The 20,098-nt window shown below is 48.2% G+C and overlaps 1 protein-coding gene across 1 annotated transcript; it reads right to left on the bottom strand.

Moving 5' to 3' along the window:
* Positions 1–1,637: 1,637 nt before the first annotated feature.
* Positions 1,638–18,145, bottom strand: ARL8B (ADP ribosylation factor like GTPase 8B). Its single transcript, XM_040075947.2, has 7 exons — positions 17,989–18,145; positions 9,476–9,556; positions 8,806–8,879; positions 8,307–8,400; positions 8,123–8,190; positions 7,823–7,893; positions 1,638–6,428 (listed from the first exon to the last, which is right to left on the bottom strand). The coding sequence occupies exons 1-7, from the start codon at positions 18,109–18,111 to the stop codon at positions 6,379–6,381; spliced, it is 561 nt and encodes a 186-aa protein (XP_039931881.1). The 5' UTR covers positions 18,112–18,145; the 3' UTR covers positions 1,638–6,378.
* Between the last annotated feature and the right edge of the window lie 1,953 nt (positions 18,146–20,098).

The raw sequence follows: 20,098 nt of genomic DNA, 5'->3' as shown, positions 1-20,098 counted from the left end.
CTCCGCCCGGGAACGGGCTCGGGGCGGGGCCGGAGAGCGGCGAGGCCTCCCCGGACAGAGCCGGGCGATGATGGGCCCTGCCCCGGTGCCAGGCCCTGCCCCGCGGTCACAGCCGCCCCCGGAGCGCCCCGGGCCGCGCAGAGCGGCTGCGGAGCTGGGAAAGGCCCGGGGGTGCCGGTGACAGCGGTTGGACAGCAGCAGGAATTCCTCCATGGAAAGGGTGCTCAGGCCTTGGAACTGCACAGGGAGGTTTGGAGTGCCCAGGGAAGGGCCGGAGGTGGCACTCAGTGCTCTGGGCATCGGGCACAGCTGGGACTCGGTGATCCTGGAGGGCCTTTCCAGCCTCAGTGATCCGGGGTTCCGCTCCTGCAGCGCAGCCCGGGCCCCTCGGGCCTGCCCTGGAGCCACGGAACACGGCCAGGGCAGGAGCTCCAGCGTTCCCCGGGCTGCAGGGAACTGCGGGGGGAGGAAGCCAAGCCCTGCTCGAGGGCCAGGATCGTGGGGGAGATGGACACGGGGATTTGGGATGGACAACAGCTGGCGAACACGGCATCAGGTGTGAGCGCAGCGCTGGTGAGCCCGTGGGACCGGCTCGGGGAATGCAGGGCTGCTCCGGGTGCCCGGAGCTGCAGAAATAGAAGAGCTGACAAATGCCAGGTGTGCATGTGAAAGAGAACACGCTCCGGCAGTACCGGTAAAACCAAACCTCTTGAAGATAAGCAAAAGAACAGAAAGAAACCACAGCTGGGGACAGGTCACTTGTCACTGAGCTGAGCTGCCCTTTCACACTGGAGTTGCATTTTTACCAAAGTGCCTGATTTGTTACAAGGAAATGGGACAGAATATGAAAAATGCCTTCACAGGAAAAAAAATAAAGGACTTACTATACACAGACAGACAACCAGACAATAACGATCTGTCTTCAGCCTGTATTTCAGAGTAGTTCAGATGTCAGAGCTTTGTTTTTCCAGTTACTGTAACAGAAACAGTAGAATGAATAAATCCAAACCAAGTATCACAACTCACTGGTCCATCCAGACATCAGGATGCTGACTTTGGACAAAATCCTCTAGCCTTGCCAATCGTTCAGTTCCCTTCCTCAGTCTGCAGAATTCATGGATCTTTTCAATGTTACTCAGACTAAGAAGGGAATTCTTTATTGATTCTAAAGAGAGGAAAATGCCTCCTTATTGCACAGACTGAAGTATCCACACCCCAAGCTAACACAATTACACAACAGCACCTTAACAGTTTACTTACTCTTGAGACTCTTGTGAGAATCAAGTTTAGCTTTAAATTTCACACACAACTTTTTCTTCCTCTAGTGACATATTTGCTCTGTTTATTGAGTAATATGTTTCAAGAACTTCAACCCAATGGGTCTTTTCAGAAACACAAATGAGACCAAACAGTGCTTCCAGTACCAGAACAAAAATAATCAGAAATGGGAATTTCACAGCCTGGCCTCTCAAAGTTGCCTGCATTCAGCACAACATTGACAGTCACTCTCCAGATGAAGTTATGTAGTTTGAGATACCCAAATGTTAATGTTTCCCAGAATTGGTTAATGAGGGTTCTTAGATATTCCTAACAATAGTAAAAGCAGCTGTCCTACTACAGATGAATATGCAAAAAAGTGGTTTTCAACAACACTTTATTGAAGCACTTCAAAATTATCACAATGATAGATGTTGCCTTTAACAGAACAAAACCTGTCATGTCATAATTAAAAGGCACTAATCCTGGCACAAAGGTCTACTTGCCCACCTTTCACTGGGAGGGAAATAAAGACATCAATTATTTCACTTCTCCTTTTAAAGAGTATGTGCAAAGCCCCTCTGAGTGCCATTCCGCGTTTGCCATTGGAGTGACACGTCAGAGAAAACCCCTGTGTTCCACCAGGACACACCAGAACATCCAGCATCTGCAGCCCTAAAGCAGCAGAGCACTCTCTGAAGGGTCATGGGCTGGTGAGACAAGTTGTTCTGCACTCACTTTTTGGGAGCTAAAGCCCTGAAGCTCAGGCACTCACACGTTACTTCTCCTTTAACACGATTCACTGTCCGTGTCAGCTCAGAAACACAGCTCAATATCCTGCTTTCCTTTTTGGGGTGCACACTCATCAGGTCAGTGCAGGAGCGAGGCAGGGGAGTGGTGCTGGGCATGCAGGGGGAGCACAGATCCTGCACAAAGCGAACCAGGACGTGCCAATCCACAGCCACGGCAACGACAAAGGAAACCTCAGGGAAGCCAAAAGCTTGATAATCCTGCTAAGCCATGCCTCAGGTTATTCCAGATCCCTGCACAACATTCCTAGATTCAACAGACAGACTGGTTAAGGCATTTTCTTTGGCCTTTACTTCTACCAGAAAGTGAAGATTATGCAGTTTGATGCATCAGCAACCAAAATCTTTCCAACTTGTTTCCATCAAGGTGCAAAGAGAGAACGTAAATCATTGAGAAAATGGATTATTGGTTCCATGATCATGGAACAGCTCCACATTTGTGCATCTTTCCTGCAGCCAACTGGTGGGACAGAGCTGCTGTGTGCAGCTGCTCAGCCCCTCAGCTGTCCCTGGGTGATGGGAACTCCCCTGCTCTGGAACTGCACTTGAAGGAACCACCATCCAATCCACACTGAAGCTGGGAGGACTGGGACACTCCAAGGGAAACTCTCGCACAGCCAGAGCTGTGGGGACAAGCACAACCATTCCTCATCTCCTCACTGCTGCTCCAGGACCACCTGCACTGAACAGAGCCCCCAGCAAGGGCTGAGAGCTGATTTAAACCTCAGGACAGCACACAGTGCCCACACCCCACCAGGGCACAGGCAGGACCGTCCAACTTCAGGTATTCACCACCACGAGTTCTCTCTGGCTCAGGGTCTGCCTTTGCACAAGAGCTGCTCTTCTTAACATGCCAACAAGTGTCGAGACCTGCAGCAGAGGAGTTTCAGGACTATGGCTACTGATGTCAAATGCAGTCATTTATGAAACTAAAATGCATCCCCAAAAGCAGCTTCTGGGAAGAGAAAGGAATTTAATCAGCCTCTTTTTACTGTCCATGCTCACTACAGAGCCTGAGACAAGTAATGATGGTGAGATTACATTTCTAGAACACAGCTACAGCATCTAAGTTCATCAAACACCACTGCTAGTGCCTGAACTCCACACTTCCATTAGGCCAGAAAAGATTTAACCTCAAACATAAAGTGCCAGATGAGTATTGTTTTCAGCCCAAGGCTGAAAGGTGTCAAGAAGGAAACACTTCTACACTTCCCCTTTCAAATGAAAGGTCCCTGGCAAGTTACTCAAGCCCAGAACCAGAACAAGTGCACTGGAATCAAACACCACTCTGAGGTCTCCTTCCTGCTACTGGAGTAACCAAGGGCATCTGGCAGAGCAGCACCAGAACAGCTGTGAAACCCAGCTGGGGACATTTTGGGGACTATTGCAAATGTACCCTTCAGAGCACACACATTATAGGGGCCCCTGTGTCTCTCCCTGCTATTTACACCTAGAAACAGAAACTGGGACTGAAACAGCACATTGAACAAAGAGCTGTGGGCCAGTTCATATCCCAGCTGATTTACTGAATGATTGGTACTGGTACCTGGTACCACACCACCCAGCCTGACAAGGCTCCGATTTTCAGATTTGTATCTAGAGACATTTGACTATGAACTGCAGGGAGCTTGTTCTGCATGCAGGGAACTCCCAAAGGAATATGCCCAGGATCTTGAACGGGTCACTAGTCCTTCCCACCAGCTGAGTTACACGCAAAGGATGCTCAAAGACCTGCACTCAGGACTAAAAACTAACCTGATAAAGCTCAGCAAGTTTGAAAGCTTACAGGGAGACAAGCCTGAATGAAGACATCCAATTTCTTACCAGTAACTGGAAGACACTGACAGAAAATCCTATAAATTAATCCGTGTCCTAAGAGAAACTAATACAACAAAAACCTTTGGGAAGAACAGTCAGTGAAACTTCGGATTAAAATCACAGCAAAGTTTTTGTTCAAGACCTCAGTCAAGAAGAGCCTCACTTTTCACTGAGATAAGAATCTATCTGCTTTAATTGGCAGCGAATGATCAGGCGCTGCAAGATCTGAACACTTGTGCTAGAAAAACCAAGGTTTTACTCTAGGCTTGACACAAGACCAATGCAGACACCTGCATTTCTCTCCTGAAAACACAGCTCCCCTGAAGAAGGCTGCCCCTGCTTCAGACCCTGCAGCTGGCCAGTGCTTTCCACACTCAGAAAGCTCTGAAATCTGCTCAGACTGACCATCTGAGCTTGCTCAGGTAAGGTGAGCAAGCCCCAGGCCTCAAAGGTGGTTTTGTGAGCATTTCATTGGAATAGCTGAACCACAGAATATAAATCAGCTCAGGTATTTACCGACCCTTCTTCCCCCACTGTAATCTTTGGCAGAGGAGACACACATCCCATTGTGTTTTTCCATGAGTTCAGCCACATCGACTCAAGTCAGGCAGTTAAGTGTCAATACAACCCTCAAAACATAAGTTTATTGAATAAAGCTGAAGAGCAGTAAACCAACATATGCATCCACCTAAATAAAAAAATTCACGTATTTACAAAGTTCAGTAATTGTATAAGTTGTTCACATGCAGAGAGTAATGCACAGGTTAACAATTGGTAGTGTTTGGATGCCATAAATGCTGAAAGCAGTGAAGTAGATAAACACCAAACACATCGAGTTTAGCTACAGGCCAGTTAACTAAACAGTGACCTGGTCCCCCACAAAGATTCACACATTCTAGTTTAGTTTCCTTATTATAGGCACAAGCAAATTTGCTAAATAAAAGTAACTGTAGCAGTTCTGGTGAACTCAGGACTACAGTAGCAAGTTAATACACCCTCTCCTCTACAGCACCAGAGTATGGATTAATTGCAATCATGCTTCAGAGAACTGAAAGGGGACAAAAAGTTCCAATGCAACTCGAGAGCGAGTGTAGTGTCTGTGCAGCAGTGCCAGAGCTGGGACACGACGGCAAGGCCATGGCAGCCTGCATGAACACTGGCTCAGAACGGAGGGCACTGAACGCTGCTCCCAGCCCGAGGCTCCCACGGGATGCAAACCACACGGAGGTGAGGAATCACACACAGTGTGAGGCAACACAAGCAGCTGCACCATGGATCTGCGCACACGAGGAGCTACACTGACACTGCTGGATGAACAAACCAGGCTTAACAAGGCTGTCCCTTTAAATAGGCTGAAGTCACTGGGAAAGTAAAGCTACAGAAACATTACAATCTTGAGCTTGTACACACTTCCCTAAGCTGCAGTATTAGTCAAGAGACAGGATCGATTCATTGGCTCTCTTGTGCTTTGACACAGCAAAACGTTTCGTTGCATCTGACAGGCTTTGCACAGGGTTACATGGAGAAAGCAGGCGGGTCTAGAGTTGTCACAATAGCCCAGGTACTCCATAGCACCAGGTGGAACTGTGCCCAGCCATTCCAGGAGCAGGACAGACACTGACAGTTACACACAGATTGTGCTAAAGGTCAACAACTGCCTCGATACAAGAGCGTCTCAGTAATTTGGGTGTCATGCAGCTGCTCAGAATGCGTGTTCTGGTTTCAGAGAGAGATCACGAGTATCTGGAGATAGAAAATGTATTTGAACAAAGCCTGATGTTCCTAGCGGTTTGTTTTCATGCTGGAATACTCCAATTTTTGAAAGTTTGACAGAACAGTCCATTCCCGTCCCCCACATAAATGCTAAACAGAAGCAACAGAATGATTTTAAACAGATGACTTTCCTAATTCACCAAGAGTTTTCTTTTTCAAGTGACAGGATCTCAGCTGGAGATTAGTGATGCTGATCTATGCCTTGTGCTCCCCTCTGCACACAGTTTCCGTTTCTCTGCTTACGTACACACATCACATGCATTTGTGAGATCAATCAGTATCCCACAACTCACGCTTAAATGTTTTCTAACTACTGTATGTGGCATCTTACAGAATCTTAATGCTGTCAAGCATCAGCATCTTCAAGCCACTAAACACTAGAAATAAAACACTTGCTGAAAATCATATAAAAACCTGGCCCTGAAAAACCAGAACAGAGTGTACCATCGTAGTTAACATGGTAGAGATATTTTTTTTAAAAAGCCCCCCCCACAACCCTCCCACCACAGATGGTTGTAAAATAAATATTTGTGCTGACTTTATCATGACAACTCTAGTTGTTTTGTGACAGAATAGGAATACAAGTGTTCAGCAGTGCACATGAGAAATGAACCGTGAAAAGGCAGATTCTTGATACAGGATTTTTGGGTAGTATCTCATTATGGAGGGAAGTGGACAATTGAGATTATGGCCAACTGGTACTGGAGATTCCAGGAAGACTTCAGCTTCTTCTAGATTTTGAATGCTGAATAAGCCACTGAAGCGTGATATCTACAGAGAGAGAGAAGAGAACTTTCACATTCAAGTGTCTGTATTGGTGTAAGTGGCAAGGCTTTGGTATTCCAGCATCCCAAACACAGGACAGGAATACCCAAGCCCTTCTCTAGAGGATGGCCCAGGGCAGAAGAACAGAATGATTTTTTTAGGATGCTTGCTGTCCATGCTTTGCTCCTGTAACTGCCCAGCATGCTTTAGGTAGCAATGACAGGCACTGCCCCACACATCCTGGTTCTTCAGTCCTGTCCATCTCTGGGAAAAAGATATTCCTTCATGGGACACCATGGCTCCAATAATCAGTTTTAGATCAGCACTGCTCCATTCAGCCAGTCTGCAGCTCCTCCCCTGATGAGAACAAAGCTGGTTTGGCCCTGGGGGACAAGGCATCATGCTCCTCCCTGCCTGGAAGAGGCTCTCCTAAGGAAGGGAAAGGCCCTGGCTCCCCTCCAGCACTGCTTCCCCAGAGCCTCAGTGATGCTGAGCCTTGTGTGGATCTCCAGAGAAGGGAGTCTCTGCTTCCATCCATCATGTCTGAGCCTTTAACTGATGCTGAGGTGATAGGGGCTTCTTGGAAGCCACAATTGTTCCACAGACTATTCAGTTTTCCTAGAAAGAAGCCTTTTTTCCCCTATCAAAAACCATCCTGGTCTCCTTTAGAGCTTCTCCTGGGAGCATCACCCTGAAGTTTCCTCATCAGCAAACTCCTGGCAATGTCACCCTGGCAATGCACTGGTGTTAATCCCATGGCAGCCATGGAAGGCATCAAGAAAAGGATGAAAAGTGTTAAATTCTGTTTCCACTGAGCTCAGATGACTCAGTTTACTCACAAAGCTTATGGCAAACACCAGAGATTACACAGGACATGGTTCCTGCTTTGAACTCCTCAAGTTCTAAAGCATTTGATGTCTGTGCCAGAAAGAGGCACTGTTTGGCTGCAGGGAACGGGGACTGGCAGATGCCACGACACAAACTGCTCTGATAACACACCAAGGGAAGGTGATTGTTCCAAGGGAATGACTTGAGGAAAAACTTGCTGCCAAGTACTTGGCATCCTCACCGAGTGAGGCAGAGGTGAGAGCACCTGACAGAAGTATAAAATCACTTAGGCCAAGCTAATGGACTAGTCAGCTCTTTCCTGCAAAATGACTGAAGAAAAGAGCAGATTTCACAGGGACTGACATTTTTTGGTGACTACAGCCCCTAAAACTTTAACACCAGTCAGGCTTCCTCACTGCCATCAGGGGTTATGCTGACTTTAAGCAGTGCACTCACACACTGCTTTGATTTGTTCCTGGTTTCCTGAAGACAGGAAGTCTGTGTTTAAGAAGATACAATCCCCCCAGTCTGACAGCACTTCATGATTCTCAGTGTTTTGGGTTAATACTTACCTATATTATCTTTCTCTTTGCAAGAAATTGAGTAGCAGCAGATTTCTCTGTCCTGAATAGCAGCAAGGTTCCTGGGAAAGAGAGAACATTTCAGTACACATTTCACTGACACAAGGACTCTTACTGACAATCTGAACTGTTCCTCTTCCCTTCCCCACACGACTTGTTCTGTACAATATCCAGTTCCCTGCTCTTGTTGGGTTTTCCACTCATAAATGCAAGCTTCCTGATCTAATAACAACCCTATGTACATGAATTTATTGAGTAAGAGAAATGTTTCTTAGCAAGGGTAAGACTTACATCTTTTCAATTAGCTGTTTCTCATCCAAAGCATTAGGAAGGTCTCTCTTATTTCCAAGTACTAGCACCTGAAATCCAGAGGAGGAAATGGTTGTGGCTTTGCTTAAAAAACCCCAAACCAACAGACAAAAACCCCAACCAAAACCAGAAAACACGAAACAATTACAAAGGTGATGTTACTTACAGGGATTCCTTGTAACTGGGGCTTATCTAGAAGATTGTGCAGCTCATTTCGAGAGGCTTCTATTTTGTCACGATCTGCAGCATCTACCATGTAGCTTTAAAGAGAATTTCAGGTTAGGTCAGTTGCACTGAGCTCCTGCAGAAACATCACTCTTTCCTTTACACTGCCAGGTTTGAGCACATTCAACAGGGCTCTCAACAAAGCTAGGACTTCTGAGCAAAGAATGTAGCTCTTTTTTTAAAAAAACTCTCTTAAGAGCAGAGTAGAAGGAATACGCTTTGAGTTAGCACTGCCACCCAGTTCAGACAGGGAGGAGTTAGTATTCCAGATGAGACACTGATAAAATAACCCATCCTGAGCCCTGAACTTAAGGGTTAAAAAGGTCAGTGTGGCTGCAGTGCAGGTTCAGAATCACAAGAACTACAAAGTCAGGCATGCAGTGTTAGGAAGAGAAGAGAAGCACATGTGAAGGAAGCAGGGCCGAAGGAAGGACACTTACACAATAGCATTAACTCCTCTGCAATATCGCTCCCACATGCTTCGGAATCGGGGCTGCCCTCCTATATCCCAAATCTTAAGGCAAGGGGAGAAAGACAATTTAGCCATGCATTGTGTTTAAACATGTCAGGCAAAGATAAGACAAGAAATCACAACAGTTTTTCCTTTCTCTTTAAAGCAGCTGCTTGACCTCTCCCAAGTTAAAATGGGAATAATCCCTTGTACAGCTGCTCAGAGCTTAGGGCCCTACAGCAGGAGATGCAAACTGGAGCACCCTGCACCAGATACAAGAACATCCTGTCTATGTTGGTTACACACTGAGGTACACAAGAAAATAAAATGTATTCACTTAAAGCTTTGCTTTTGATGTAAACCTTCCCTTAAGCAAACTGATGAGCAGGAAGGCAGCATCTCTGGGCCTCAAAGAGTCAGATCTAAGCCAGACACCATTATCACAACTGTGCTTTAACTAGTCCATGAACCTGGGAATCACACAGAGATTCTCATTTCAGAAGCCCCATAAATAAACATAAATGTCTTCTTAAGCTACTTGACAGATTTAGCTGAGCCTCTTCAGTTTCCTATATTTGCCTCAAGGCTGGAAGCAAAACAGAGCAAACATGTAAATTTCAAACTAGAAGCTAAAGAAACAGTCAACAATGGCAACGTACCTTTATTGTAACATTACCCTTTGTAACTTTCCTCATGTTGAAGCCCACAGTAGGAATCATATCTTCACTGAATTGACCTGACTGGAAAAAAGAAAAAAAGAGAAAGTTCAATTTCATGCTTATCTAATACTACTGGTTTACACAGGAAAATATAACAAGCTTTTTCTGACCATTTGCCTTCCAGATGAAGGTTTTACAGCCAAGAAGTCAGGGATGTTAAATCCATGAGTACGGGAGCTCATGTGAAGTCAGACAACTCATTTCTTACAAGCACTGAAATAATTTTTCAAGTCTTGAGACAACCAGGGGAGCAAAGTCACCATGGAAAGTGCTTTGCACAGCCTAACAGATGGACAGCCAGGGCAGGGGCAGGAAAAGAGCCATTCACCTACTTCTGCTGGAGCCAAGGCCTGCATGTCGGGATCTCCCAGTTACCTGGGAGCTAGAAATATCCAGAAGGGCTCCCTCTGATGCAAGCTGCTCTCTGGCCAGCATTTGCAGTAATAAATCACTCCTGTGGAGGAAGCCTCCAACCCACAGGTCTTGGGTGACTCCCTGCGGAGTGTTAAAGGCTGCCAAGTGGAAGGACCTGCCGGGTCAGCTTCCTGCCTGGCTGCGGTGTCCAACGTCTCCAGCAGTGGCAAATGCAGCTCCAGAGCCTCTGAGCAGACATTCAGCATCACTCCCAACTGCTGCAAACAGCACTGCACTGGAGAGCCTCTCCAGTGGCAGATGTTTTACTGTCTGTAACACTTCCATCTGACAGCCAAGTTCCCAACCAGCTCCTGCAGCCACAACAAAGAGTTTTCAACACTACTACAGATTTCTCCCTTGGCTGTTTGGCAGAAGGTGAATCAGCCACAGTGGCCATTACGAAGCTCACTACATCCATTATGTGTAACAGAACCAGACAGTCAAGCACATTTGGAAAAATTAGGGTTGATCCCAAAGCACTCACTTGTTTAATTAGGGTTTGGTATCACAGCAGCAAAGTCTGCATCTCCCCTCTGACACTGCCCAGAGAAGTTCCCTGGGGTTCAGAGCCTTTTGGGATCTCTGAAGCAGACACACCACCCCAGAGTTAGGGCCTGACTGCTCACAAGCTGCCAGGAGCAACTGGCCATGAAGGGCAACAGCTCCTGGCCTGTGTGAGGAGCAGTGCGGCCAGCAGGACCAGGGCTGCACGAGGAGCTCGGGTCACACCCTGCAGCACCGCTTCAGAAGCCGCTCTGCCTTTCCTAAGGTAGCAGGGTGGGTGCCCAATGGGAATGCCAGCCCAGGAGCTGCCCATTCCTGCCCGAGATGCCAGGGCCTGAGCTGCCCATTGCAGCCAGAGTGGTCAGCACGGCTCAGAGCCGACGGTCAGCCGTGCTGCCACGGCTGGGGCGGCTCAGTTCGGCTCCTCAAACCAATCTTGCCTCTGAAGGGTCACTTGCCACAGTTGATCAAGCACCACAGCATTCCTGCCTCCACATTCCTGCCTCCACAGTCACACCCCACACCCACAGCTCCTATCCCAGCGTCTCCCAAGCACTCCCTGAGCCTCCATCTCTGCGCTGCTGAGCCTTACCCCAGATGCTGCCAATTATTCCCACTCAGATCCTTCCAGATCCTTCTCTCGAGAGCTGTCCTTATCAATAGGAACGCACATTCCAGGAACCTCCTGGACTCACCACCTCCCTGCTGGGTTTATTTCCAGCAGACATGTAGGAAGCTGAGGTCTCCTATGAGAACAAGGCCTAGCCACAGTGAGACTTCTCCCAGCAGCTCAAGGAGGATTTTGGTGCCTCTTCATCCTGGGCTGGGTGGTCTAGAAGAGACTCCCACCAGGATATCTGCCTTGCTGGCCTTCCCCCTGATTCCTACCCATAAAGAACCTTATCATGACCCTCATCAAGCTCTAGGCTGTCCAAACACTCCCTGCCCATCCCTGTGAGGAGTTTACAGCCCTCCCTTGCAGCACTCACTGTGCCAGTCATCCCACTAATTGCAGCGCGCTCAGTACCAATTTCATGCTCTCCCACTGCTCTTTCAGGATACAGATTCCTGCAGATTGGAGCAGCCCTTCATTTGCCACATCTTTAATGTAATGTTGAAATTACTGTGACCCACCACAGGGAAACTTTGACAGAATCTTCAGGAAAGCTGCTGCATCTTATTCCTCCCAAGTGCTCTCTGCCCACGCTGCACATCCCCAAACTTGTTTTGACTTGCTTAAAACCTCAAAACCTCAAAACTGCAGTCGCTCAGTTGAGTTTCAGCTGCCTGTTCTCTGCTTTGCAGGGGGACAATCCAGAGCTGACATGAACATACGGGTCAGCTCAGGTCTTCATTTGAATGACCTTCCCCTGGTGTGAGTGTGGGTGTTCCTCTGCTCACAGGCAGTGGGCCCAAGGAAAGCTACTGGCAGTCACTTTCACTTTTAAGACAGGTCAAAAATTGGTTAAAACGATTGTAAAGGATTTTAGCAGCAGACAGTGATCTCCTTTGATGGATTCTGCTACCACATTCAACTGTCTTGGCCCAGAAACAGTTCTCTAAACTCAGAATTTAGAGGGCTTTTGTTTACTACCTCCTCGGAGGAAAAAAGCCATGAATTCAGCTTCAACTTAAGAGTATTCAAATGCAAAAGCTACTCGAAGAGGAGAACGAAAGGAACATACTTTTACTAGCAGTAACTTCGGGAATCAGCCTTCCCTCCCAGAGCAGAGGCTGCTATCAATGTGCTCACAGTAAGATGCTTGCTCCTTCTTAAACACCAGCTCTAAAACAAGTGGGATACGCACAGCAATATTTTCCATTCCCCACGGGAAAGCCTTTGGCTGTTGTCACACACAGCAGCGCTGCTCAAACGCTCATCAAGGACAGCAGGAGTAGCTGCTGACAAATCCGGCAATGCCGTGTTTTCAGCGCTGCTGCCCACCCTGCCAGGCAGACCCTGAACGCCCTGCAGGGCTCCTGGAAGGGCAGGAGCTCTCCCTGCAGGGATTCTCATGGAAGCCTCAGCCCCGAGGTCTCGCAGACCACACAGCACCTGCACAAACCGAAGGTCACCAAACAAAGTTAGCTCCAACCCGTGTGGGAGATAAGGGACAGGGAGACTAAACAGAGCCAATTCCAGAGGCCACACGCACACAGAACCCACAGGACTAATCCTTCAGCCCCCCTCTTCTAGAGATGCTCCCTTCAAAGCTCCTGGAGAGCCCAAACATGAGATTTTAGTGCAGCATGAGCCCATTTACCCCGATGAGTACTTAGGCTGGATAAGGATCATTCAGAGCAGCAAAACTGCATCCAGATTGAACAAAGGGACTTAGTTCCATGGATCACTTCGGGTTCACCTCACCTCGTATCAGTAGCAGCAGTAAATCACAGATTGCAGCGTTTCTGAACAAGCCAGCTACAGGTACAGCTCATTTCCCAAAGGAAAACTTTGGGCAAGTGTTTAACTTGCCATTCCTTGACATTCCAGAAGCGTACAAAGGATGCGAGTTTAGCCTCTTACAATTTAATTAATATTACAACAACCTTATTAAACCTGCCATTTCCAGCTGTCTTGAGTCAAAAAAACATAAACCAAACTAAACCACATTCGGGTTTCTTCATCTGCCTCTCTAAACCATATAAGCTACAGCCAGAAAGTCAAATTCCATAAAGTCATGGAATGGTAGAGTGGTTTCAATTGGGAGGAACCTCAAAGACCATCCATTTGCACTCCCTGCCATGGGCAGGGGCACCTTCCACTACACAGATTGCTCCAAGCCCTGTCCAGCCTGGTCTTGGACAGCTCTTAGCAGACTGTCAGCCCCCTAAGCAGCTTGATTTGGATTCCACAGCCTGCACAAGGGCGTTCTTTGTATCGTCAGAGAAGGTCAGAGCAGCCTTTGGTTTGTATCTCATAAAGCTGACATGAGTCACTACTGTTATAGGACCAATCTCTTCACACAGACTTTGTTATTACACAGCAAAGATTGTTTTATCTTTAATCATATATACTTTTCATCCAGCTAGATGAGATCACAAACAAGCTTAACCAACTAGGAGGCAACACCACTGGAGTATGGAATCCAGCCAGGACACTCCCAATCCACCTGAACCAGAGTATTACATCAAACCCTGCTGCTCATCCCTAAAAATTTCTTTCTTTTTGCACTAAGAAAAAACGCTGCATGTCTCCAAAACATCTACTTGAAAAAAATTATTTAAAAAGCAGTGCAATTTTAGCATTATATCAAGCTACCCCTACACTAAGCCTCCTCTGCAACACTCATAGCCTCAACCAAGCAGTGCATCATAAATGGACAAATCAACTTTCTATAGTCCAGCTTCCTTCTTTAGGAAATCCTTCAGTGTTCCAGCGACTTGTGACCTTGATCAGAAGCCTGAACTGCAGATTAGAAGCTTCCATTGCTGAAAGGCTTCCCAAAAGCACTTCCAGGAATGATTCCTGCAGAAACCAAAACAGTGGTATGTGACAAGGAAAGGCATTTTTATTTCCCCAGCCCTGACTTTAACTGAATATTTAAAAGGACATGGACTGCTTAGCAAATATCTACCATAAAGAAAGTCTATGTCTGTCTAGAAGTCAGTCATGTAAGAGCTCAGGACATTTCGTATTTCTGATAGTCAAGAAGGTGTCCTTATCCAGACATTACCACTGAAAACTCTGCCACTGCTTACAAAGGAATGGGAACCAGGAACTCAGGACCAAGATGGAAAAAGGAGATCCTGATTTCAGTTACCTGTTTAAGCCCACTAAGGGTACAGCAAGCAGGACCTCAAAGAAAGGGTCTGAGTCACCTCCTAGGAGCTTTATTAGCTAATGAAGTGATGCAATACATTTCAAGAGACATCTGCCATCAAGAAACGTTTCAAATTTGATCACCTTCTCCCTTAGCCACAGTGTGTATGAAGTGACAACCCATGGGATTTATGGCCTGCCTGGGTGGTTCAAAAGGCATTAAAACAGCAGTGGAGCCCTTTAGAGCAATATTTTTCTGCACTTCTCTGGTGTGGCTTTGTCAAGTCAATGTAGTTATAACAGTTGTGAGAACAGAAGGAAGTTGCAGCTCCCAGCTGGCCAAACGAATCTTTTGTTGAGAGGCACTTCAGGAATTGCCTCTCTCTAGAAACCACAGTCTCATTCCAACACTTCCAGATATTCCAAAGTTAAAAAAAACCACCACACTAATTCAGGCTCTGACACAAATCCTAGAAAGGGACCTGATTTACCCTGTCACCACAAACAGGTTGAGTTTAGCTCTTGAACCTGGTAACTGCATCAGAAACGTCCAAGTTCCTCCCACTCCTCCCGATCTCTGCTTGCTGACTATCAGGCTAATGAGCCTCGGTGTTCCAGTGCCAAACACCTGGATCAAGGATCAACCTACCAGGGGTCAACCCAAACGTCTACAGAAAGCCCAGGATGTGCCACTCTTCCACGGGACGCTGTGGAGGCTGCAGGAGCGCCCCGGGGCCGGGAGCAGGCTCAGCTTACTTGAGTCGTGCTTCAGTTGTGTCACTGGGCCGGAGCAGCCCCCTCGCCTCTGGTGCTCCCCACAGCAGCACGGCCACGGCTCCAGCTCCAGCCGAGGCTGAGGGGAGGCTGGGAACGAGCTGCAAACACCCCAAGATCCTGCAGAGCCTGTGAACAGTGGGCATTTCCAGGGCTCGGCTCGGGAGCCGACAATTCCAGATGTGAGCGCGGGATGACACGCAGTTTCTCTGAATAAGAGCCACAGGCCATCCACATTAGGGAAATTAGGACCAGGAAGAAATGATATCCTCCCTTGTGAGCAAGTTTACTCACGCACATGGAAAACTTATGCTTAATATCTAATTAGAGACAGTGACTAATGCAGAGCCTTAGAAAAGCAGAAGCTGCATTAGCTGAATCCAGCTCTAACGAGATTTCGCTGCTAACATCGGGTTTTAAACCTTCTAATCAAACTGATCACAGGAGGGTTTGGGTCGGAAGGGACATTCAAGACCATCCAGTGCCACCCCCTGTCATGGGCAGGGACACCTTCCTCTATGCCAGGGTGCTCCAAGCCACCCTTGGACACTTCCAGGGATGGGGCAGCCACAGCTTCTCTGGGAACCTGAGCCAGGGCCTCACCACCCCCAGAGGCAAGGATTTATCCCTAATATCTAATCTAACCTCTCCATCTCTCAGTTCAAAGCCATTCCCTCTTGTCCTGTCTCTCCAGGCCTTTGTTTGGTCAGATTACAAATCAAGTGTTTGTTTACACTGGAGGAATAAACGTGCTCAAAACCCGCTACCAATCTAGAAAAGGATCATTCTAGAACTGGACTGTCTGCCTCTTGTGGCCTGTCCACTTCAGCAGCAGTCAGGCCTCGTACCCAGCTTCCCTGTGTAATTGGTTGAGTTTTCCCTCCAGTTCCATACGCCTGATTTGATGGGCAGAGCTTACATTAGAGATTTATACTGGATTAAACTCACTGTTGTCAAGAGTGGCGACAGCACACAACCTTCTAGGGCACACCGAGGTCCTGGTGTGCACTCCAGCTTTTAGAGCTATCCGACAGGACATCTTGCTGTGTCATTCCTTTCAATTCAGGTTTAAGGAATCCCAACAGCCTCATCCACCCAAACCATTTACTGGCCTGCAGAGAGCAGTTGTTCTTTTCCTGCACTCATTCCCAAATGCAGACTCTGAACCAAAGTCAGTCAAGGAAGCAAATGAGAAACCAGCTCTGCATGCCACAAACCGTACTTCTCTAAAAAGTGATTTTGCACTGGTAGCTGAAGTTTATGCTATTATTTTGTTTAAACCAACAATACAAACCCGAGCAAACCCCTCCCCTCTGTTCTTCTGTATAAGGACTCACCAGATTTCCTACTTAAAAACTTCAGAAACGTGACCTGATGCTTCCAAACTAAACTAGCTAAGGAGGCTGTGTCAGCATGCTCAACAGCTTCCTCCTTCCCCGGGGTTTTGCAAGGCTCTTTGGATGGCACTCACTCAGATAAATGCCTGGGTGTGATCCTAACATGTGGTTGAAACCTTGCAAGATTCAACCCCCGCAGAGGAGGCTGCAAACAGACTCCAGCTTTACTCAGGGAAACTTCTCCCACTGGAGACAACTTAGATGGGCTCAACTGATGTGCAGCTACTGCAGCGCTGGCTGCTGCACACAGCTGCAGTGAGTTTCACAGGTAACTGCCCAAACACGTGCTGCTGCCACTATACAGAAGCAAAGCATTTTTTGTCAAGTGCCATCCCCAGCGGACTCCAGAGGATGAAAAGACTTCAGAGAGCCCCCAGCTGCAGAAACACTCCAAGCAGTATCAGCTCAGCAGCCACAGATCGAGGCTGTTCAACAATTTCAGAGCTCCGTTTCTACGAATCCAAGCCCAGATGTATTGGTAGAGGGTGAAAGGAAAGGCTCCTGGCATTCCTGGGTTACTCCAGCAACTGTCAGCTAACAGCTAGTCAGAGAAAAGTTACCTTTCATGAAGTGACCCATTTTCCACGATTATCACGAAGCCCACTGAGTGCTCACCCCGAGCTCCACAAGGGCTTGGTTACGTTTTGCCAGGGTGTTTGTCAGCGTGCAAGGATGATGCATAACTGCAAGAGAATGAAAAGTCCTTTTCCCAGCTAGCAACTCATTCAACTGGCAGTTAAATAAATACTTTCTTACAAGTATTCCACGGCGTGAAGGACACAGCCTCAAAAACCAAAAGAGAAGCTGAAGGTGTGCTCGCTCTAAAGCTGGAGACATCAGCTTTCCCATTCTAGGGGCACTGCACTCAGGTCACTCACACTCCCTGAAAAGCCAAAAGATACCCAGGCTGCCCATTCAGGAGCTCCCAAAGTCCAGCTCGTCTCCTGGAATGTTTTCCATCACATCCATCAGCAGAGCAGAACACCGATGAAGCTGAATGGCTTCGCCATTTAGGCAGAGCCTCTCTTTATCTCTTTCAACAATGGAAAAGCTTCGTGTGGGAGTATTCCCACACCCTTCCTTCACCTGCTCCAGGCACATCACCAGATCAGCAGGCCCGAGTGTGGCAGTTTGCTGCTGATGGGCTTGTGCTTGTGAGTTGTACTTCTCAGCTAAGTTGTACCTTAAGAGAAAGGAGATTATTTGATGTGGGTTTCAGCAATCGATATGCAAATATTTGAGAGGAGAACCGAGAGTGGATGCTGACACTCAAATGATTTAGGACTACTGAAAAACAGTCAAAGGGAGGCGGCAGCTGAAGACACACAATGTTATCTCTGCTAACACGAGCCCCGCCACACCGATACCCTGACCGAAAGGCGCCTTCAGAGCCCGCTGCGGGGCCGTGCCCCGCTGTGCGATCAGGGTCCCCAGGGTCCCATTAGCACACAAAGCTTTACGGAGGCACGGCAACCCCCAGGGCTCAGCCATCCCCCCCCAGCGAGGGCTCGCACGCTGCTCCCCACGGCCCGGCCCGGCCCGGCCCGGCTCCATCCCCGCGGCCCGGGCCGGGCTCGGCCCCCGCCCGCCGCCCCGCTCACCGCGATGACGTTGACGAAGGTGGTCTTGCCCGAGTACTGCAGCCCCACCAGCGTCAGCTCCATCTCTTCCTTCCAGAAGAGCGAGCGGAACCAGTCGAGCAGCCGGGACAGCAGCGCCAGCATGGTGGCGGCGGGCGGGCGGGCCGGGGGCGCTGCGGGCCGGGCCGGGGGCGCTGCGGGTTGGGCCGGGCGATGGCTCCGGCGGGCCGGGACGCTGCGGGCCGGGCTGTTCCGGGCTCTGCCGGCCTGTGCCGGGCTGTGCCGTGCCGGGCGCTGCTCTCGGCCGCTCCGGGACACCCGCGCTCGTCCGGGCCCGGCTCCCCCCCGCCGCCGTCACGTGACGCCGCGGTCACCCGGCCCGGCCGGCCCCGCCCCGCCCCGCGGCGCCCCCCGGCGGCTGGAGGATCCGCGGCGGGACAGGGCGGGGCGGGACCGGGCCGCCATGTTGGGTGTGGTGGTGAGGGGTGTGTCCCGCTGAGCCGCCATGTTGGGTGTGGTGGTGAGGGGTGTGTCCCGCTGAGCCGCCATGTTGGGTGTGGTGGTGAGGGGTGTGTCCCGCTGAGCCGCCATGTTGGGTGTGGTGAAGGGTCACCCACAAATCCCATCCCAGTTTGCAGAGGAATAAGGATTAAAAAATCCTGTAATATTTCCCGTTAGCCCAAGTACGTTTTAAGCGAGTGAAATACAAAACCTTGTGTGTGCTCACAGAACTTCCAAAACCCAAGGGACAGCCCCTTCACCTCGTTATTCCCAGTTATCCTCACGTAACCAGATGTTCTCCAGAAGTTCCTCCCTTCTGCATGGCCTTTGATAAACTGACTTTTGGCTTGAGCCAAATAACCTATAAGTAGTTAACACTGACCGAAATGCTCCATTAGGTGCATTTATCACAACTTAGTTGGGGTCACTTTTGTTTCCAGCAGGAAGCACTTCCAAGTGGAGTTGAAGGAGTATCATGCATTTTGCATGGACTTCTTGGGTGATTTACCAGGGTTCTTGTCACTGTAACTGGGGTTATTTTAATTCCCAGTCAAAGTTAGCCCAAATTCTCAAATTTTGCCGCTCCAGCACTCTGGGGAGTTACACAGTGGCCCGTGCACCGCGAGGCCAGGTGGGAGCAAATGGAGATGTAGCAGAAAAAAAATCACAAGGAAACTACAGGATGCCTGAGAAATATTTTTTTTCTCCTGAAGCACAATCTTTTTCCTCCTTCTCCACTGCTGGCAGAAGGAAAAGTTCTAAATCACACAGAAAATAACAATAACAATAACTATTATTACTACTACTACTACTACTATTATTATTATTATTATTATTATTATTATTATTATTATTATTTCTTCTGAGCCAGAAAAAAAATGTGTGTCACAAATCTCTTCAGAACAGTGTAAAACAGGTGTAAAAAACCAATTAGAATGGGATCAGTATGAAAACACCAAACTGTGCACTGCCACGCTGAAATCAGAAATTCCCAGCTCCCCGGCGGCAGGGAAAGCGTTTGTGCGTGTGCTTTTCCACCCCAAAACACGGCTTTCCTTTGTATCCATTAAAAAAACTCTTGAATATATTCCTTCCAATTAAGCTGAGATATGAAGTGCACTTTGAAAGTTCTGCTTCATTAACTCAGAAGATTTCGTCCCCATGGTTAGCCCTAGCAGAGAGCACGGAATGCCCGGCACCAATTAGTTCTAACACCGAGCTAAGTTTGTGCACGGATTTTCGGAGCTTGTCGTTACTATGAGAAAACAGGAGAGCTCCTCTCAGAACAGAATATCTAACTGGACTTTCCTCTCGTTTTTCTTTGGCTAACGACTCCTCCCGCAGACAAAGGAACTAATTGATTAATTGGTTTGATGAGGTGCAGAGCCTGCTGTGCGGCACCTCCCCTGCCAGCCAGAAGCCAGCGACAGGATTGCTCCGAGATTCTGCTTTCCTGCTTCTTCACGATCCGTGCTCTAAGGAGGAAAACACACGCGCCCTCTTAGTGCCCTCCGTTCGCTTGGATGATGATTTTCTTCCAGGGATTCGGCTGGGTATTGGGAAATATACATTGGTAAATGTATTGGTAAATATGTTGGTAAATATATTGGTAAAATTGGGATTCGGCTGA

Source organism: Hirundo rustica, chromosome 12, assembly GCF_015227805.2.
Source record: "Hirundo rustica isolate bHirRus1 chromosome 12, bHirRus1.pri.v3, whole genome shotgun sequence".
NCBI lineage: Eukaryota > Metazoa > Chordata > Aves > Passeriformes > Hirundinidae > Hirundo > Hirundo rustica.
The sequence above is the reverse complement of the archived record's forward strand: the minus strand, read 5'-3'. Positions and strand labels throughout refer to the sequence as shown.